Below are 19,309 nucleotides of genomic sequence, written 5' to 3' on the forward strand. Positions count from 1 at the left end.
GCCGAATCGCTGTTCAATCTAGGGAGGCGCCGAATTTATGTTTTACATAGGTTGTTGTTGTTGTTGTTGTTGTTGAATATGATGGCGCTCTTCAATCTCTCCAGATTATACGCGCCAGTCGCTTTCGTAAGTAGGACGTCGTCAGCAAAGGCGATCCATACGACGTCAAACCATTGGTGACGATTATATGACATATTAATGTAGATTAGTTACACAACCATCTATTATATTAGTAGGTCCTATACAAGATTAAACATCTTCGAGGAATAACACTTTAATACAAATAGAGAAATTAAATATCGCGCGTGCTAAATGATTATTCGTGGAAAAGGGCACACCAGCTAACCAATCGGGGCACCCAATTGATGTTTGTCATAGGGGGCGCCGCACTGATGTTCAAGCTAGGGGTTGGCGCCGAGTTTAGGTTCGACATAGGGGTGCCAATTTGATGTTTGTCCTAGGCGCCAAATTCCTGTTCAACCTAGGGAGGGGGTGCCAAGGTGGTGATCCTGTTCATGGTTAGATAAAGTGCTTAGAATGTCCAACTTTGGCTTCGCGCTCAGATGAAATGTTTAGATACTCATCCTGCTCATGGTCACAAAATGTGTTTAGAATGACAAGTTTGGGGTCGGAATGTCAAAAGTTGTGAGTTCGCGCTTCGTACTCGCATCGATTATGTAGATGCCCATCCTGTTCATGGTTACCAAAAGTCCTTAGAAAGTCCAAATTTTAGGTCAAATATTAAAAATATTCATCTCGCTCCTCGCTTGCATCAATTGTTTAATATGGTGACGATTCTGTTCATATTAAGATAAAGTGTTTAGCATGGCCAACTTTGGGCCGAAAGATAAAGAAATTGTCAGCTGGCGCTTCGCGTTCACATAAAATGTTTTGTTAGCTACTCGTCCTGTTCATGATTACCAAAAATGCTCACTCGAATGTCCAAATTTTAAATCACAATATAATAAATGTTCAGCTCTCGCTTCGCGCTCGCATCAATTGCTAAGTTAGATGACCATCTTTTTCATGATAACCAAAAATTTTAGGTCACAGTATGATTTTTCTTTAGCTCGCGCTCGCACAATTATTCAAATAGATACCCATTCTGTTCATGGCTACAAAGAATGCTTGGAATGTCCAGTTTTGGGTTGGAAATTCAAAAATTGTCAGCTTACGCTTCGTGCTCTCATGAAATGTTGAGATAGATAAGATGACAATCCTGTTCATGGTTAGAAAAGGTGCTTAGAATGTCCAAATTTGGTTCGGAATATCAAAAATTGTAGGCTCGTGCTTCGCGCTCGTACAAAACGATTTGTAAGATACCCATCCTGTTCATGATTACCAATAGTGCTATAAGGTCCAATTTTAGGTCAGGATATAAACAATTCAGCTCGCGCTTCGCGCTGGCATCAATTATTTAGATGGATGCTTATCCTGTTCATGGTCACAAAATTTGCTTAGAATGACAACTTTTGGGTTGAAATATGAAACATTTTCAGTTCGCGCTTCGTACTCGCATCGATTAAGTAGATGCCCACCGTGTTCATTTTCACCAAAAGTCATATTACAATTTTTCAGCTCGCGTCAATATTGTGTAGATTGTACGTATACCAATGATGTTCACGGTTGCAAAAGGTGCTTAGAATGTACGATCGGGAAACATATAGATGAAAATACCCCACCACCCTCCTTTGCTATTGGCAAAAGCTGGATCCGGCCCTTTGTGCAGAAATGACAGCTCCCGCACACACAATTTTAGTAGGGCCTACCACTCTGATGAGGATTTAAACTAAATTGAAACCCCAAAGTGCTTAAAATTCTATGCTTTCTGGTCGCATTTATTCTTTTCAATAAGTGGAAATATTCATGGATTTTGTTTTTCATAAACACATTAAAAACCGTGATCTTCGATTGCCCTTTTTCACGTGATTTGAATTAAGATAATTCAGCATGAATTAAAGGCACCAATGATTGCTTGGCGGGGGGGGGGGTGCTATTTTCAAAAAAGTTTACAGGGGCGCCCGGGTGCGAAATCCGCGCGTGTCAGTTAATATCTTACCCATTAGACCAGTAGTCGCTCCATTTTTTTCATTCTCCGAGGACAAAATTGGAATGTAATAAGATACAACACAATAAGCATGATAAGGGAGGGTATGACATCATCAACTGGCTCATTGCACATTCATGAGGAAATGCATAGAAATGTTTCACCGACATAATGCAACTTTTTAAATGTCATAACTTTGTTATTACTTGTCCGATTTCGACGAAAGATTCAGTGCTTCGTTCTTTTGATTTTACTTTATAAAATGATAAGACTTACATAGCGCACTTTTCATCTTGATTAGATGTTCACGGCGCTTCAGAGCATTAGACAAAAAGAAGAAAAAGGCAACAAAAACAAACTTACATACATGTTCACACTTCAAAATAAAACCAGTAAGTCGATGTCTGTCAAAGCACAGGTATGTTTTCAGGTTGCCCGTAAAGGTGGTCACTGAATATGTCTAGGATGTCAAACTCAGTGGAAAAGAATTTCACAGAGTCGGCCACGCATGGGCGAAGGCCCGTGTTGAAAGCATATCATCTTGCATGGGGTACCGATTCAAAGCATAGGTTTGGTGAAGCAAAGACTTGGGATTATGCGTCAGTGTTTTATTTATTTCATTTTTTTAAACAATATTTCAATAGGGTGTCCTTTCAGCAAAAGCAGGTATCAAAAGGGGACCTAAAAGCATAAAAACAAAACACGTATATGCAAGTCATGAAAATAGACAAAGTAAATACATTATATAAATCAAACATATTAGAAGGCAGAAAGGCATACAAAGTCGGAGTCATTAAAATATTTGTAACACAGGAACCATTTGCATTTAACATTTGGTGGACATGATATATGATTTGAGTTCTTTTTTAAATCTTAAGAGGGTAGAGAGGGTTTAAATGAAGGGGTGAACAATTAATAAGTGATGAATTAAGCGAAAACAAAACGGAGACATCGTACAGTCAATACGGGATAATAATGGAATCATTCTGAAGGTTTCCAAGAAGAATAGTGTAGTAGGTTTCACGGTACACCATGTATCTTTCTTGGGCAAGTGTTGGCCCTAAAAAGGACCACCCAATCTCGACGTTTCGACAAGTGTGTTCTTCAATTCATTCAATTCAATTCATTTATTTATTCAACCATCAAAAGGATAAAAAAACAGTACAATATACAGTATTAACAAAGTATCAGAAAAAAAAAACTAACAAATAGATGGTTCGGAGACCCCGGAGAAGCGATGCTTATAAAAAAAGGTCACCACGATACATTAATACATTACAAATGACAAAATTAAAGAGTAAAAATCCTAAATCAAAATTGAAAGAAACACTCCTGCAGCAAAAAGAAAAAGAAAAAAAAAGAATGAGGTAAAGGGGGGAGCACTAATGTAAGATGTGAGATCACATGCATTCGATCAATAAACGGAAAATAACATTTTCCTGCATAAAGATATAAATCCTGATAAAGTAGAACTATTTTTTATATCATTTGGAATTTCATTCCATAGTTTGGGGAAGTAAGTCTTAAATGAATTAAAAGCAATGGATGTTCGAACATGTGGAGGGCGTAGGCATTTGCTGTGACGAGTATTGTGAGAATGGATTTGAGAATTTGAAACAAAAATTTCACTGAAGAGAGGTGGTAAGATTCTGGCATTAAGCTTGTAAATAAAAACTAGTGAATTTAATGATATCAGATCTTTTAAAGATAATAAATTTTATTGTAAAAGCAAATGCTTTGTATGACTATTAAAAGGAGCATTTGAGATAAGTCTTATTGCTTTCTTTTGTAAAATTGTCAATTTATCTAAGTGTGTTTTGAATGTATGACCCCATACAATGTTACAGTAATTTAAGTGCGGAAGTATGATACTGTTATAAAGAGTAATTAAAATTGAATGAGGAACAAAATGTCTAATTTTAGAAATAACTCCAATAGATCTTGAAACTTTGGTACAGATTGAATTGAGATGTGGTTTCCAAGAGAGGTGTTCATTAAAAATTACTCCTAAAAATTGAAAATGTTTTACTTGTTTTATATTATGTCCACCAAGAAAAATATTTAGAGAATGAGGAGGGTCCCTCCTGCCTCGAGTTCGAAAAATGATATACTTAGTTTTGTCTAAATTCAAAAAAAAGTTTGTTGCAAACGAACCAATTATTTAATTTTCTTAATTCATTGTTTGCTGATGAGACAAGATTATTTATTTTTTTCTGAGATAATGTGACTGTTGTGTCATCAGCAAACAATGAAAAGTTTAGAATTGGGGAGCTATTAATTATATCATTAATGTAAACAAGAAACAGGAGGGGACCCAACACAGAGCCTTGAGGAATTCCACAAGATATGTCTCTGTGTTGAGATTTGACAGCATCAATCACCACATGTTGGTTTCTATTAAATAAATAATTAAGAAACCACTGAAGGGGAATTCCTCGAACTCCAAAATATGTGGTGATCAATGGTGTCAAAAGCCTTAGACAGATCCATAAAGACACCAAGGCAAAAATTACCATCATCTATTTCTTTTGAAATTATGTTAAATTAATTTAGGACACTAAGGTCAGTAGAAAAGTTCTTCCTAAATCCAAATTGTTGTGGTATTAAAACATGATTAACTGTTAGAAATTTGTACAACCTTGTCGAAACGTCGAGATTGGGTGGTCCTTTTCAGGACCAACACTTGCCCAAGAAAGATACATGGTGTACAGTGAAACCTACTACACTAATGGAATCATTGTTTTACTTAGTGTTGAATGAGTTGGGAATTGATGCAAAATCGGTGTAATGTTTTTCTTTAGTATATCGATTTGCATATAGTTTGGGGGTTTGCAAGACTTTTCAAGCTCCCACGGCTCTCTTACTGTGTTGTTTTTGTTACGACTATGTTGATCCTATCATTTTATTCTTCTCTGATTGATAGATTTTCTCCTTGGGTTTTGGTTTCCTTAAAGACATTGGAATGCTGATTTGGGGGCAGTATTTTTTTTTTTTTGGTAATAGTATTTATTAAAATCATTCAATTCAAAATCATACAAGTAATATAATATCAACAAAACACTGTTCACAAAGTCAAATAAATAATTATTCATAATACAACAAATTATACATACAAAAAATACAGAATATAACATTCGAGTCATCTAGAACAAAGTAAATACTTAGTCTGTAGAAAGAAAAAAAAACATAACAAAAAAAGAAAATGTATAGCAACGCAATTGAACTGAATGAGTAAAGAAGTAAAACCCCTCCCATCCCACTGCCCCCCCCCCCCCCGCCATATCCCATCTAAGCCCAGCCCAGGAAGCACGGCCTGCTTCCCTCCCCTCAACCTAGCTACCCTCCATTTCGATCTGCATTCTGTGCCGCAACCATGATCTAACTTGTGCACCTAAATCCTCACTCCAAATGCAAAGAGACACTCCGGCCCCCAATCACACCCCTCCCAGAGATAGATAAAGAGACCAGTCACCTTAGAAGCGGGATCTACATCCCAGAGAGCGCACCATAGCTCCCTCCGGAGCGAACAGCGTATACTTATTTTATATATGATTTTTTTTTTTTCACTCCAGAAGTAACCACAATGAACCAAAAGGATACAAAGCCCACCCCAAAAAGACCGCCCCGATCCACTCCAAGAGGAGTGCAACAATAGGGACCAGACCATCTCCCTCGCATTTAGAGTGTTTAACAACTGTATGCTTGTTGTTATCTTTGTTGATAAACGATAGTGCGTACATCTAGTGTGTCTGAGTGTCCGAGTGTGTGTATGAGGGTGTTTGTTCGTGTGTGTAATCATGTTATAAAGTGTATTACTTATGTGTAATGTTATTACTACCTTTCATTGATCTGTCCTGAATAAATATTTTATGTTTACATATTCATCGTATGCATTTTTTACTGCCTGACGACCGAAAGCAGCCATTTGTTAATGAAAACCACACAAGTAGCCTAATAGGGCTTTGCAAGAAAACTTGCATCGGAGCCAAATCAAGCGTAATTGCTTTCATTAAACACAAGTTTGGAGTTGATTTCTGTTCTACTTTAACTCAACTTTCGTGATTTTGCTTTTGAACGAATGGTCCCTTCAATTATACATTCATTGATGAGTAGTGGAGTGGCGCTGTAGTAGTAATAATGGCATTTGTATAGCGTCATCCATCAACAACTTATTCCATAGCGCATTGTTAATATTATTAATACCCGGCTTTAGCTCGAGCTGCCTTTCAGCGCTCGTGCATTCAAGGTATTAATCCTGTCGGGTACCCATTCACCTCACCTGGGTCGAGTGCAGCACAGTGTGGATAAATTACTTGCTGAAGGAAAACAAGCCATGGCTAGGATTCGATTCCACGGCCCTCTGTTTGAAAGGCGAGAGTCAGAACCACTAGAACACGACGCGCTCACACCGTATGTATGCATGGGGAACGTGCATGGAGTAAGATTATTCAACAGTCCATGTCGAGTTAAATTGTATTTTATGTGGACCAGTTTTTTTTTTCAATGTGACTGGGATACCAATTCCTATCATATCTTTATTTTCAGGCACCTGCTGATCCCCAGACTTCGAAAGTCACCTCCACGGAACCTATATCTTTAACTGGTGAGATTTTATCTTTCTTTTTTTTTGAAGCACTTTAAGCACTTTGAGGATAAAATAGCAGCAGGATAAGATAGTAGGGTAGTGGATCGTATAAAAGTAGACGTGTTTGCCGCCAGAGATAATGTTTTCAGTCTGCGAATTAGATTTCTTTCACCACACTCATGATCTTGTAGCCATGTTGTTTGAAGATCGGGAACCAATAGTAATTCAAAGAATTACCATTCCAGTTTAAGGCCACTTCCTCTAAACCATTGAAACGGTTGACCTGAGCGTTTAGAAGGGTTGAAATTAAACTGATTGTCCTTTAAAGTGATTGGTTAACATTGGTTTGACTTTTTAAAAAATCTGAGCTAGAAGGTCACACTTGTCACGTGTGTCTGTGATATGTTACAAAAATAAAGCCCAGAAAAAATTGCGTTCGAAAATAATTATTTAGTGCTTCAAAAATTGAAATAGAAAGTGACCGGAAACACCATCTTAATTTCATCCCATACACTTATGTGTACTATTTAGGTGTCTATAAGACGCCTATTTACAAAATCGGGGTTTGCTTTGTAGTTTTAGCTTTTCATTCTCAATGATGGTTGTTTTCAGGGTTTATTAGTTTTAATACATGCACTTGTACACATGTTTCATCTTGGTTTGAGAATTTTTTAAATCGGCTGCTCACAAAGTTAAACAATGCCTTTAACTATACGGAGGATTTGGCTGCTCTGCCATATCATATTATATACATGTATCAAGGTTATGGTCTCTCGATACACTACAGCTGGCCAATGTTGAAAAAAGTAAAACAGTGTAGGTGCAAGAACACCGCCCTGAGGAAGGTTCATTGTTTCCCACAGCTGCTGTGCTTTACCGTTAAGATCAACATAAATATGATTAATCGCGGAAGAGGTTTACGGTACACCATGTGTAAAGTCCTGGAAGGTCTGAGATGAGAAAAATTGATAGAAATAGAGGTGAATTGGAAATGCGAGAAAGTGGAGGTTTGAAAGTAGAGTACATTCTTTTCGAAATACATGTAAGTGTGGTCCTCAAAGGACTGTAAACCAGAAGGAGTGAATAGCTAAGTAGTATGCAGGCTTGAATAGAGTGCTTGAATAGAGGTCTTGAATAGGTGAGAGAAGGCTGACTTGAGTCGGCGAGTAGAGTGGTAGCAGGAGCTTTAGAGTGGACTCTCTACTCGCCGACTCAAGCCAGACTTCTCTGACCTAATCAAACATTCTACTCAAGCCTGCCTACTACTCAGCTTTCCACTCTTTATGGTTTACAGTCCTTTTAAGGACTACACTCATTTCGAAATTAAAGAATACTCTACTCTCAAACCTTTATTTTCTCGCCTTTCAAATTGCTCAACTCCCTTTAAAACCATGTTCAATGTGTTGGGACGGATCTGAGTATTTTGGTGAATTGGGTTGGGAAAACTTTAAAAACAAAGACAAATCAAACACACCAATTAATCAGACTCGGAAAAAAAAGGGAAAAAACTAAACAAGCAACAACAAGCACGGCGACTCAAACACCCCAACTTTTTAGCTAAACGTGATCATTCAAGAAAAATAAGCACTTGACAAAATAATTAGTTCGATGACTTCGATTTATAATTAAAATGATTCGAATGTTTTCTTTGACAAATTTACAGAGTGTTTACAACTCAAAGAAATGCCTGTATGATATATCAAATTATTGAAGACAGTAAATAAAGTTATGTCGAATATCAAAAGGAATTATAACAGAGCAATTGATTATATAATAAAATAGGATATAAACTCCAAAATAGGCCAAAGCGTTGAGAAGTTGACAGTTCGATCTACTTGGCGAATTGAGTTGTTCGACCTGAACTTGGAATGATGAAATACGTAGCTAGGCCTGCCGTATACAACGGAGAGTGGAAAACCGGTCTTGATGAATCATCGATCGATGTCATGCAGGACAAAAACTCGTCTATGGTGAGGGTCACAGTGGAACCTGACAATTATCAAAATAAAACAAACAGTGTCCTAATACACTTATCGTCGTCGAACACAGATAAACGACCTCAAAACGTGTAAAGATATAATTTATCATCTCATAATAATGACAATGAGAATTGTCTATTTAGCAGCAATTCTAAACAAAAAAAATACAAGTAAATCATGTAAAACCAGGCTATATGCCTTTAAGAAATTCGACGAGAATGACTTTCATAATGTCAAGGTCAAATAACAATGTTCACTATCAAGTATAGCATACATCGGGAAACTCTCCATAATACCGACAACTGAAGATCGCTTAAATACTAAGCTGTCTGCAATGACATATAAATCAACGTAAATCATTTCAAAGATCTATTTTTTTGCTTAAAATATTCGACATTTCATGTGGATGACACTTTATACAAAAATAAAGTTGTCTACAAACGTACTCAGCATAATTTCTTCAGTACAAATACTTTGTCAAGAAATCAGTTATATCAAATATCTCTTTTCTCTTTTTACTATAAATGTTGTTATAAATATTAAAAGTACATACCCGATAAAAATCAGGAAAAAGAAGTAAAAAGTCAGCTAAAACAGGAGTCCATTAATTCTCCTTTACAAAATGACGAGCCCAGACAGCATCGGTGAAGTACGCAGTCGGGAGCTAAGCCGACGATCTCGGGGAGATATTGGTTCAAATCCCCATAGAGAAAGATGTAACCAAAATTGAACACAGACGACTCTGCTGAAGTATCAGCAACCGGGCTTTTTTAAAGAGTCCCGTATCGTTAATTAAGAACGCACGAAACCGCCCTTATAGGGCGAGATCTAATTGGTCATTTTGCGTAACCAAGAAAAACATTATTTACATATTATTACTAAGTCCGTGTCTCTTAGGGTTCAACACGTATTGGGAATGCTTTCTTTTGAACTTCACCTGCTGTTCCGGAAATACTGTCTTTAATGATAACGGGTGGAAATTTCTTTGCGTCCAACTAAAAAAAATCCAAATTCCCTTTCTTTTTTTTTCTTTTTTACACAGTATCACATAAAAGTGTTTCATGCTTCTTTGATATCCTAAAATAAACTCAGAAATTGTCACTACAAATGTATTCAGTAATGTTCAACACATGGCCTGTTTAAAACTGCGATGTTGATAGGAAAAAGAATATTTCCATTTTGGTAATGTTAACTCTTAAGTGACATTGACGTGCTGGTTAGACAGTTTACGATGTGTTTCAACTTTGAAAGTGTTTAATTATGGTCAATACTGTGCCTGTGTTCACATCGTCGATGCCTTTTTTCCATTGCCAACAACAGATGAGGAGACAACCCCTAAATCTACCACTCAACATCAACTATCGACGGAGGATCTTCAAGTTACTAATACTACCCTGACAACAAATATCGTTAATGTGACGCAAAAGCCCCTAGAGGAGATTCTCATCGAATGCTTCGGTAAAAAAAAAAATTAGTGGAAATTGGCAATTTATTATTTTCATATGAACGAATCATTCTTCATGGCATCCAAAATATAATGTTTTTGATTTGGTTTGGATTATTCATATTTATTAAACCCTCAATAAAATTTCCCATCCTTATTACAACAGAAAAACAGACAAAATAAAGAACCAGAAATGAGCCTGCAAAAAAAGTCATTTAATTTCACTGAATTTCAAGGGAAATTTGATGCCTGGAGTATGTTTATCTATTAAAGGTGTCCTGTTAAAATAATCATAGTTAGATAAATTAGTAAATTTTACCCACAAAAAGGACACTTCATCAAAATCTGGTAACAACGTACGAAGTTATTTAATTATAAGGTTCAGCAATATTTTGTGAAAATAATGGACACCCTTATCAGATTTGTTATGCAATACATGTACATGAAGATGAGGTCATGTCCATACTTTTTTTTTCTTATATCATGACATGAAATAAGAATACTTTCATACCTTTTTTCATATAAATTTGTATGTCATCTCTCCCTTGTAACAAAATAAGTCAAACTCGCAGGAATTAATATCATAAGAAATTAATTCAGTAATCAATACATTATGTCATCCTTAGAGGACATTTTTAAAAATATATATATGATTTCATATAGTAAAATACAAAAGAATTATTTGAGATATGATATCATCAGCTTGTTCATTGCATATTCACAAAGACATGCATAGAAATGTTTCACCGACGTAATGGTAAACTGTAAATTGTCTCAGCTTTGTTATTCCTTGTCTGATACACTGTATTAGTGAAATTTTATTGCTTGTTTTGTCAGGTTTTACTTTATCTATTCAAGTCATATTATTTTCAGTAATCATTTCCTAATTATCATTCGGCTATAATTAAACAAATTATTTGTAAAGAAATGTTATGGTTAAAAATGTTTCAACTTCAAACATGTATACGTAGCCCTGTTGCATGGATTTTGCTGACATTGAAAGGAGCAGTTATAGGCCTAGAACAAAAGAGGAACGCCGATAATGCATTGACGCACTTTTGTCGCTTCAATAGCGGGTTTTTGGATTATACAACGTATCATGTCACAATGATTAGCTTACTTGGTGAACTGGGACGGCTGATCGTCGTAAGATTGTGAGTTGACTAAAAATGGGTCGTTGGCGCATAGTGACTAAACTGCTGTTTCCATTCACCGATTTTCGTCAAAGGCTGCATTGTCATGAAAGGCTTTTGGCAATAAATTTTCTATGTTGCAGAAATCCATCACCGTCTCAATTGCGAAAACTCTCAAATAACCACATAACAGTTTGGAGTAAAACTCAACAGTGTGTCATCGGGGGCCTTTTCATGCATGGAGGCGTCATAACCACTCGATTCCGTTTTTAGACTTAATTCTAAATGCACACTACCAAATTTACTATCAGCCAATTAGATTTAATGATTTTTAAAAATTTCAGTAGCTTTAACTGTTATTAACATTTGTTATAACAAGTTTTATGAAACGTCGCCCAGCAGGACCCCATCTCTGTGGAAAGTCAAGCTGGACCTCAATCGTCTGTAGAGAAACGCACTCTATCCACACGTGCAAATTTCATGCGTAAGGATTATATCCAATCAGCGTTTTGTCCAGCTTGGCTTTCCATAGAGATGGCATCGAACTGGTGCTTGAATGCTCTCATTAAGGGACAATATTGTTTTTATAAAAAAATCTTTAATTAGACAACGTAACAGAGGGAGAATCAAGCGCAAAACCTTACCGACCACTGTCATTCTCAACACATGGAGATACCGAGGCAGAACGGCTAGCTGTAAGCTTCTACTCGCCATTTCTACAGACAAAACCAGGTAACCATTGATTCTCTCCCCTTCTCTGATCTATCTGGGTTTTTTTTTTCTAGGTTTGCTCGCCTTTCCTCTTTCACTGATCATCTGCCTCTCTTTTGAAGAGGAAATATTTTAATGGTCTTTGTTTCTATAGTTGCCGTGTAGCAACCTTCTGACAAAAACTTGCTTCCAGCAATTACGGGGACCTAACCTTTTTTGTCAGAAAATGTTTGCCACTCCCGTCAAAACTTTTCAGGTACGCCAGTGAGCACACCCCTTCCACTTCTCCCTCTCTTCCATTTTCCATTTCCCGCCTCTCGATTTCTCTGAATAATTCCATCAGAATATCCCATCCATTTTTGGAAAGAGAATGAAGCCCTGAAAACAGACCCTGGGAATATAAAAGAAACAAGTCAATGAAAGCTTGAGAAGAGTTGAACAAATGATAATAAAATATGGGAGGGAATGGAGGTTACAATAAGATACATCATGGTTAAAGAGTTTATATTATCGTTCGAACGGTTCCATGGTCCTTTAGACGAGATCCATGATCTTATCATCTGATCATCTTTCTCACAGGATGTAGACATGACGAGATCTACGATCTCGTCATCTGATCATTTCTCCCACATGGTGTAGACATGACGAGATCTGAGATCTTGTCATCTCATCATCTCTCCCACCGGCAGAATGTAGACATGACGAGATCCGAGATCTTGTCATCTGGTCATTTTTTTAAAGGGATATAGACATAGCAAGATGATTATCTGAACATCTGGGTGGCCCTTTTAAGCTTCCACAAGGCAGTTGGTAACGATCAAGTTCCATATGGTTCTTCAGTCATTTTATGATCAAATTAACAAAAATGATATTAACATTTTAATGCTAATACATTTGAATCATATTTCAGTCATGGTAGCAGTAGAAGCGTTCCAGGAGCCTAAAACAGGCTGTGACACGAGCCCGTCATCGAGTAACTATCCGTCAACAACCCCGTCTTCTACCGAAAGCAAAGTCTCCGGCACATCCATGTCGCTGAACTCTGTGGTCAACGTGACTGTTTACTGCTACAACGGCGCTCCCTTACACCTCCGCAAAGGGGAATACGTGGATGTTGTCTTTCCCGTCAAAATTGTAAGTGTAAGATAAGTCCAAGAAGGTAATGGTAACGGTAATCAGGGGCGGATCCAGGATTTTCCACGGGGGGTGGGTGTCATTTTTACAGAAAAAAGAATATCAAGTCCTCCCCCCTCCCAAGAAAGGTCTTCACTCCCAATTGATTTCATTCCCAGCTAATGGTAATTATGTCAGGAAAAATTGGCAAGCAAAAAAAAATGATAATACGAAGAAAATATAGTCATAATGATGTTATTAACAACATTAATCATTAATAATCTTAATAATAGTAATAATAAAAATAATAGTAATGATAATTAAAGTAATAATGATAATAGCTAGGTTTTTAGCTCGAGCTACCACTTTGTCAGCAGCGCTCAGTGCATTCACGTAGTAGCTCCATGGTGCATTCAAGGAATAGACCAGTTCGTAGTTACTTCTGGACAATTTTGGTCAAATGACCTTTGATTTCTTTCAGTGTGATAGGCAGATTTCAAAGCAAGGTATTACGTAAGCATGCCTTACATAGCAAGATAAAGAAATTGAATAGACCAGGTGACTAGAATAGCAGACCATTCAACACCTTATGAAGGTATTTGTTGCATTTCTACTTTGAACGCATACTATAGCATATTGTACAATGTATTTTCAAAACTGTGATATACCAGTCGTCCGTGGACAAATTGTTGTGTTTTGTGGATGTAAATGAAAAACACAACTCAAAGGAATATATGAATAATCAAGACATCAAAGTTGGTGCTTATCTCATTAAATTTTAAACCACCATGTCACTTTAGTACAAGTGACCTTCCTCTGATCATGCGCATAATCTTCTGATCATGCGCAGAGTGGAACTACGAACTGGCTTATTGATCCTACCGGGCATCAATTCAACTCGCCTGGGTTGAGTGCAGCTCAGTGTGGATGAATGTATTGCTGATACCCATTGCACAGTGGTTTCAAGGGCGTTGTTATTTGTAGCGGGACATAGGATGATTTCAAGTCCGGTGCTGACCTTGGTGTTGGTGTTGGTGTTGAGATTTGGATTGCTTTCCTTTGCTCCAAAATCTGTTCTGAGTTTGTAAAACTGATCCAGATCACATTATTGACTTTTAAACTACTAGTGAGTGACTTTTCGGGACCAGCTTCATTTTATCTTTGGTGTTATAATCGTAGAAAAATTGACCTAACGCCAACACCAAAAGGTCAACACTGAACTTGAAATCACCCGTTGGAGCTAGAAATAAAATCATGATGCTGCATTAAGCACAATATATAAGTAAAGATGAAAAAAATGAAAAAACACAATCGATTTTACCAACTGTTTGAAAAAAAAAATGATATTACGCGCTGTGTTTTTTATAGCTCGTTTCAAGCTTATTTTGTGATTGATGGTGTTTGTATTCTATTCATAAACAAGAGTTCAATTTAGCACTTCCTAAAATTCCAGATTGGCGGATTTCAAACAGGTGCAAATCTGTTTGCACATTTCTGGTAAAACTTTGCACTAGTTTTCAAAATCAAGAAGGGCATAAATACGGAACTCCCACTTCTCGATACAAAGGTTTACAAAAAGGTAGCATGAGTTGCACTTTTCATTAAAATTAAAAAATGTTTTTTGTTTTCGAATGTTTTGGGATATGTATCCTCTGCCCTTCGCCTTATCTCATAAACCTTAGTTTTGTCCTTACCCTCATACTTCGTCACCCTTTCTCTCTTGCAGGATTTTGATAATGAAGTTCCAGTCTGCACTTCGATGAAACGAAATGATTCGTAAGTGAATAATTTTGGACTTGACTCCCCTCTTTCCTTCCCATTTTGTTTTTTCCCTAATTTTGTCAAATTAAAAAATATATAATATTTGTTTTAATGATAATCTATCTTGAACTTTCTTTATTGATTTGACCCCCCCCCCCACAACAATTGTGTCGAATATTTGCCATCGATTATTATTTTGGCAGTCAAGCAAAGAACACAACGTGTTGAATTCAATTACTTAGGCAGCATTAGATTTGCAACCCAAGTTCTTTGAAGCGCGTATTTGGCCTAATTATTTTATCCAAATACGCGCAGCAGGAATAAGATGTTCTCCGCAAGTGCATCACAATACTTTTGAAAAATAACATTGTCACAGAAGTTAAGTCGCAAGTCAAAGGGCAGCCTTAGGTTGATTATCGTGAAGTTCATTTGATTGATTTCTGCAAGGGTATCTTGCATTTGTACTCTCTATCATCAGTAGAATCATTGATAGTATAAAATGATACACGCCGTCATGATTGCGGACATTATTAAGAATTATACACACAAGGTACAACTGGAAAAGTTCTATCACGTCTAACGTTCGAACATTTATTTATCCACATCTCAAAATCATTACTTATGTATACCACTCACTATAATTGGCATAGTATTCACCAGACATTATTGTGAGACTATTATTTGGTAAATTTTAAATTGTAAAGAAACTATCAGCATTATTCATTGTAGGCAATGGTGAAATGTGAATGATATATCAAATGGTAGAGCTAGATATATCTACACTAATGGTTTAAATTCTATGTCAAGTGGTAGGCAAATGGTGGCTAGTGCACAATATGTTAATGGTAGACATTCGGTGTTATGTGTTAATTGTAAGCCAATGGTAGACGAATGGTGGGCTGTGTACTATAGCCCAATGTTGACTAGTGAATGTTATTCAATGGTATATAGACAAATTGTGGACTCTCTAAGGTAGCTCAGTGGTGGATTGTCAATGGCAGTCGTCTCTCTATTGTAGACTATCTGTGGCAGACCATTGGCGGATTGTTAATGTGTTTCAATGATAGACGGTGGACTGAATGGTAGACCAATGGTAGCTATTGAATGGTGTTTCAGTGGACTATGCAAAAGTAATTTGATATAATAATTTGCATAATTGTCAATGGTGCCATTCACCGCATAGTAACCGAGTGGTAACCTGTTATATATCATTATATTAGGGTACCATTTACCATTGGTATGCAAGTGAGCTCTACCATTTGTCTGAAAAATGTTAATCAGGTCCAATGGTACATCTCAATGGTAGATGAATGATTCTAATGATGCATTATAAGTGGTGTATCCAAATGTTATTCCACTGATACTTCCGAATGGTTTTCCAATTGTATACTGGCAATTTTTTGACGAGGGTAGTCCTCATAATTATAGTGCAAGTCATAAGCAAATTTTTATGTTGGCTATAAAACTAAATGACTGGCCACGTGATCCATGTCGGCCAATCATAAATATAATCTATATCACCATTTTATATTAAAAAAAAATGTTTGTGGTTTTCACTTTGCAGTGGTTGGGAGTGGGTGACCGAGGACTGCAAGGTTGTGTATTCAAACTACACTCACGTGACCTGTCGATGTAATCACCTGACTGCCATTGCGCTTCAACGCGGCCCTAAGGTCATCATCAATATTGATCGACTACTCAATAGTTACTGATCAGTTCTTTCTGTATCATGAACAGAATACTAGGAATCGCTTGTTCATTTATGTAGGACCTACCTACCATTCCTTCTTAGTGTTTCATAAAGATAATTGTATGGTAGGCCCTATACACATGACTGGATACCTTTCTTGTTCTAAACTGACTTAGCATCTCAGTCGTGCGTAAAGTCGAGAATAACGTTAGGAACTGCTATAAAAACCAACCTAACAAGATTCAAGGCCTATACGCAGATCATCGTTCAAGTGGAACCCATCCTTGGTCATTATGTGAAAGAGGAACAAAATAAGAAATACCGAATGGTGATAGGTTAAAAAAAATCGGACAAGGGAAAACAGTCATGAAAATGAGATCACTAACAATAAATAAATATAAAATTGGCAATTAAGTAATCATGAAACATGGGAGGGACAACTTTCCTATAGACCGAGTACCTATATTAATTATCAGGGCTGTAGCTTAGTCAAAATTTCCTAATCCCTTGAGAAAGTAATCAAAGGACATATTGTTGTATGTTCTCATTAAAGAAAAGTATAATTTGAAGTAAAAAGTTTGAAAAAGTAACATTTTTTGACATCACCAATACGGCAAATATGAAGTCTCCATAATTATATATAGTGATTACAGTTCATTGCGTCTTAAATGTTAAAGCCGTGTCTACCCCCAAAAGACGCAGTGACAAAGAAACGATTGGGTCCACTCCAGAATTATTTTTCAATAAATGAATTAAAAGGAGAAAACACAAGTGAAGCATGATGTATATATTCACCTAGATCGGATGTAATTCACATTTTCATTTTGTCTTTGCTCTAATTAGAACAGCACTGATAGGCACATTATCAAATTGGAGAGTCGTGATGTCATCACTATTTATTTCATATGTTGCTATTTGAAAGATAAAATGATATCAGACGTGGCAACAGACTCCTTGTGGAATATTTTACTTATTCATTATACAACCACCCTGTCCCTTTAAAATAAATTATACAAATTTTATATATGATCTTGTACAAATATTAAACATAGTTAAAAAGGAACACCTTATGGAAATAAAAGTTACTCGTTAGAAGTGGTGTTTTTAGTGAATTAACATAAAAGAAAGACGAATAATACAAATCACATTTTCTTTCTTGAAGGGCTTCAAAGTGGACTGGATAAACGGTTTACTTCTTTCAATTCTTGAAAAGGCTTTGGGATGCATCTCAATCATTGCTATATTTGTCATGCTTGTGATATATGCAACATTGGGGTAAGTTTGTGTTTGTATGTTTAGTGGCTTCAATTACACAATTGTTAATTAGTTGGCTACAATTTTAGAAGTCACGATCGTGGCCTTTCTCCTTTCATGGAACTTGAAGGTGGTTTGTGTATTAGTGCTCTGTTTATTTCATTTGAATCTGCATAATAAATTTTTGGGACAACAAAATCGGCTTAGAAGATGTTAATCACATGTTTGTATATACCAAACTGAACAGCCTTCGACGTCGAAGGCGAACTTTGTATTAAGGGGAGTCAACTCTTCATTGCTCTCTGCGTCGAAACATCAATGGCAGATACAAAATATTTCAAACATGGGAGACGATATCGAAGTATGAAAGGTCTGAAACACACGAGTAGGGCCTATGAGAACGGCCTAGGTCCAAGTTAATTGATTTTATGTATGTCCAAAGAAAATCTGTTTCAGAATTTTATTCATTTATGGGACTTCCGCATGAAATTCTTGGACGTAAATTACCCAAAAGATTAGCTCAGGTATGATCGACAGTTTCCAATGTTCAACTCAATTTGACCAAAGAGGTGGACTTGCGTTTCCCTCATACTCATATACTCAGTTTTAAATATCCGTTAATGATGTGCGTGATGTTTTTCATTCAGGCTGCAATTATTCTCTTCTTATCTGATTTTTTCAGTGTAAAAGGGTCTCAACTCACAAAGATTCAATTGAATATGGCCGTCAGCTCATTTGCTGGACATGTCACTTTCTTGCTTGGAATGAAAGCGACTGGTAATCTGGTAAGAGTTCCGCTTGTTTCATAATGCAGATTGGTGTAGTAAGAAGAAAGACCTAGAAATCCCCGCCATTCCAATTACGTTCATTTATATTTTCTGAAGTAATGGGATTATATGAATAAAATCAAAGACCACAAGGAAAATACGTTTAACCCTAGTCTACACTAAACATTTATGCTTCACTACTTTATGGAATGATGGCATCATATAAATACTTCTGTATTGGTGGACGTTTATCAAACTGATTGCAATGTACCAATTAATTCATTAAACTTCAACACACATTAGTTATGTGTATTTTCAAATTCTTCCCATTTTATGAATAAATTATTTTTCTACTACTTCTTGCAGCAGGATAAGAATAATTTAAAGTGGTGAATTAGTCGACATATTATTATTCTCCACCTCCAAGTTATCAAGTTCAAGTCACAAAGTCACTCTCTTAATTGCGCTTTATGAATGCCACATCAAAGAAACACTCCATATCGATATGACATTGAAAGTGATGTATAGTTTTTATTAACTCGGCCCCTACTGTATAATCACACAATTGCACATTTTCGTTTCTAGTGGAAACTGTGTCCCCCCCCCCCCCTAATTTTCATGGCTATGTTGCAGGCCATGCTGAAGTCCTTTTCACATATCCTTTGGAAAGCTATGACAATGTTTTGACTTCGCTTGGAATTCCAATTTAAGAGTCTCTGTGCGCGCAAAGCAACCGGCAAATAGGGATAAGATAAAAGAAACATCCGACTTTCTATTCCCAAATCCAAAATAGACTATGTTTCAGTAAAGATCAGTCTCTGAAAT

At 36.5% G+C, this 19,309-nt stretch overlaps 1 protein-coding gene across 1 annotated transcript in view; it reads left to right on the forward strand.

Moving 5' to 3' along the window:
• LOC129278860 (adhesion G protein-coupled receptor E3-like) overlaps nucleotides 1-19,309 on the forward strand; it is a 52,422-nt gene that overhangs the window by 25,041 nt on the left and 8,072 nt on the right. Inside the window, exons 9-16 of the mRNA XM_064111537.1 lie at nucleotides 6,593-6,650; nucleotides 9,932-10,069; nucleotides 11,795-11,920; nucleotides 12,810-13,033; nucleotides 14,739-14,788; nucleotides 16,338-16,446; nucleotides 17,626-17,738; nucleotides 18,400-18,502. Coding sequence (XP_063967607.1) covers nucleotides 6,593-6,650; nucleotides 9,932-10,069; nucleotides 11,795-11,920; nucleotides 12,810-13,033; nucleotides 14,739-14,788; nucleotides 16,338-16,446; nucleotides 17,626-17,738; nucleotides 18,400-18,502 — 921 coding nt within the window. The remainder of the gene's footprint in view (nucleotides 1-6,592; nucleotides 6,651-9,931; nucleotides 10,070-11,794; nucleotides 11,921-12,809; nucleotides 13,034-14,738; nucleotides 14,789-16,337; nucleotides 16,447-17,625; nucleotides 17,739-18,399; nucleotides 18,503-19,309) is intronic.

This window comes from Lytechinus pictus, chromosome 16 (assembly GCF_037042905.1).
Source record: "Lytechinus pictus isolate F3 Inbred chromosome 16, Lp3.0, whole genome shotgun sequence".
NCBI lineage: Eukaryota > Metazoa > Echinodermata > Echinoidea > Temnopleuroida > Toxopneustidae > Lytechinus > Lytechinus pictus.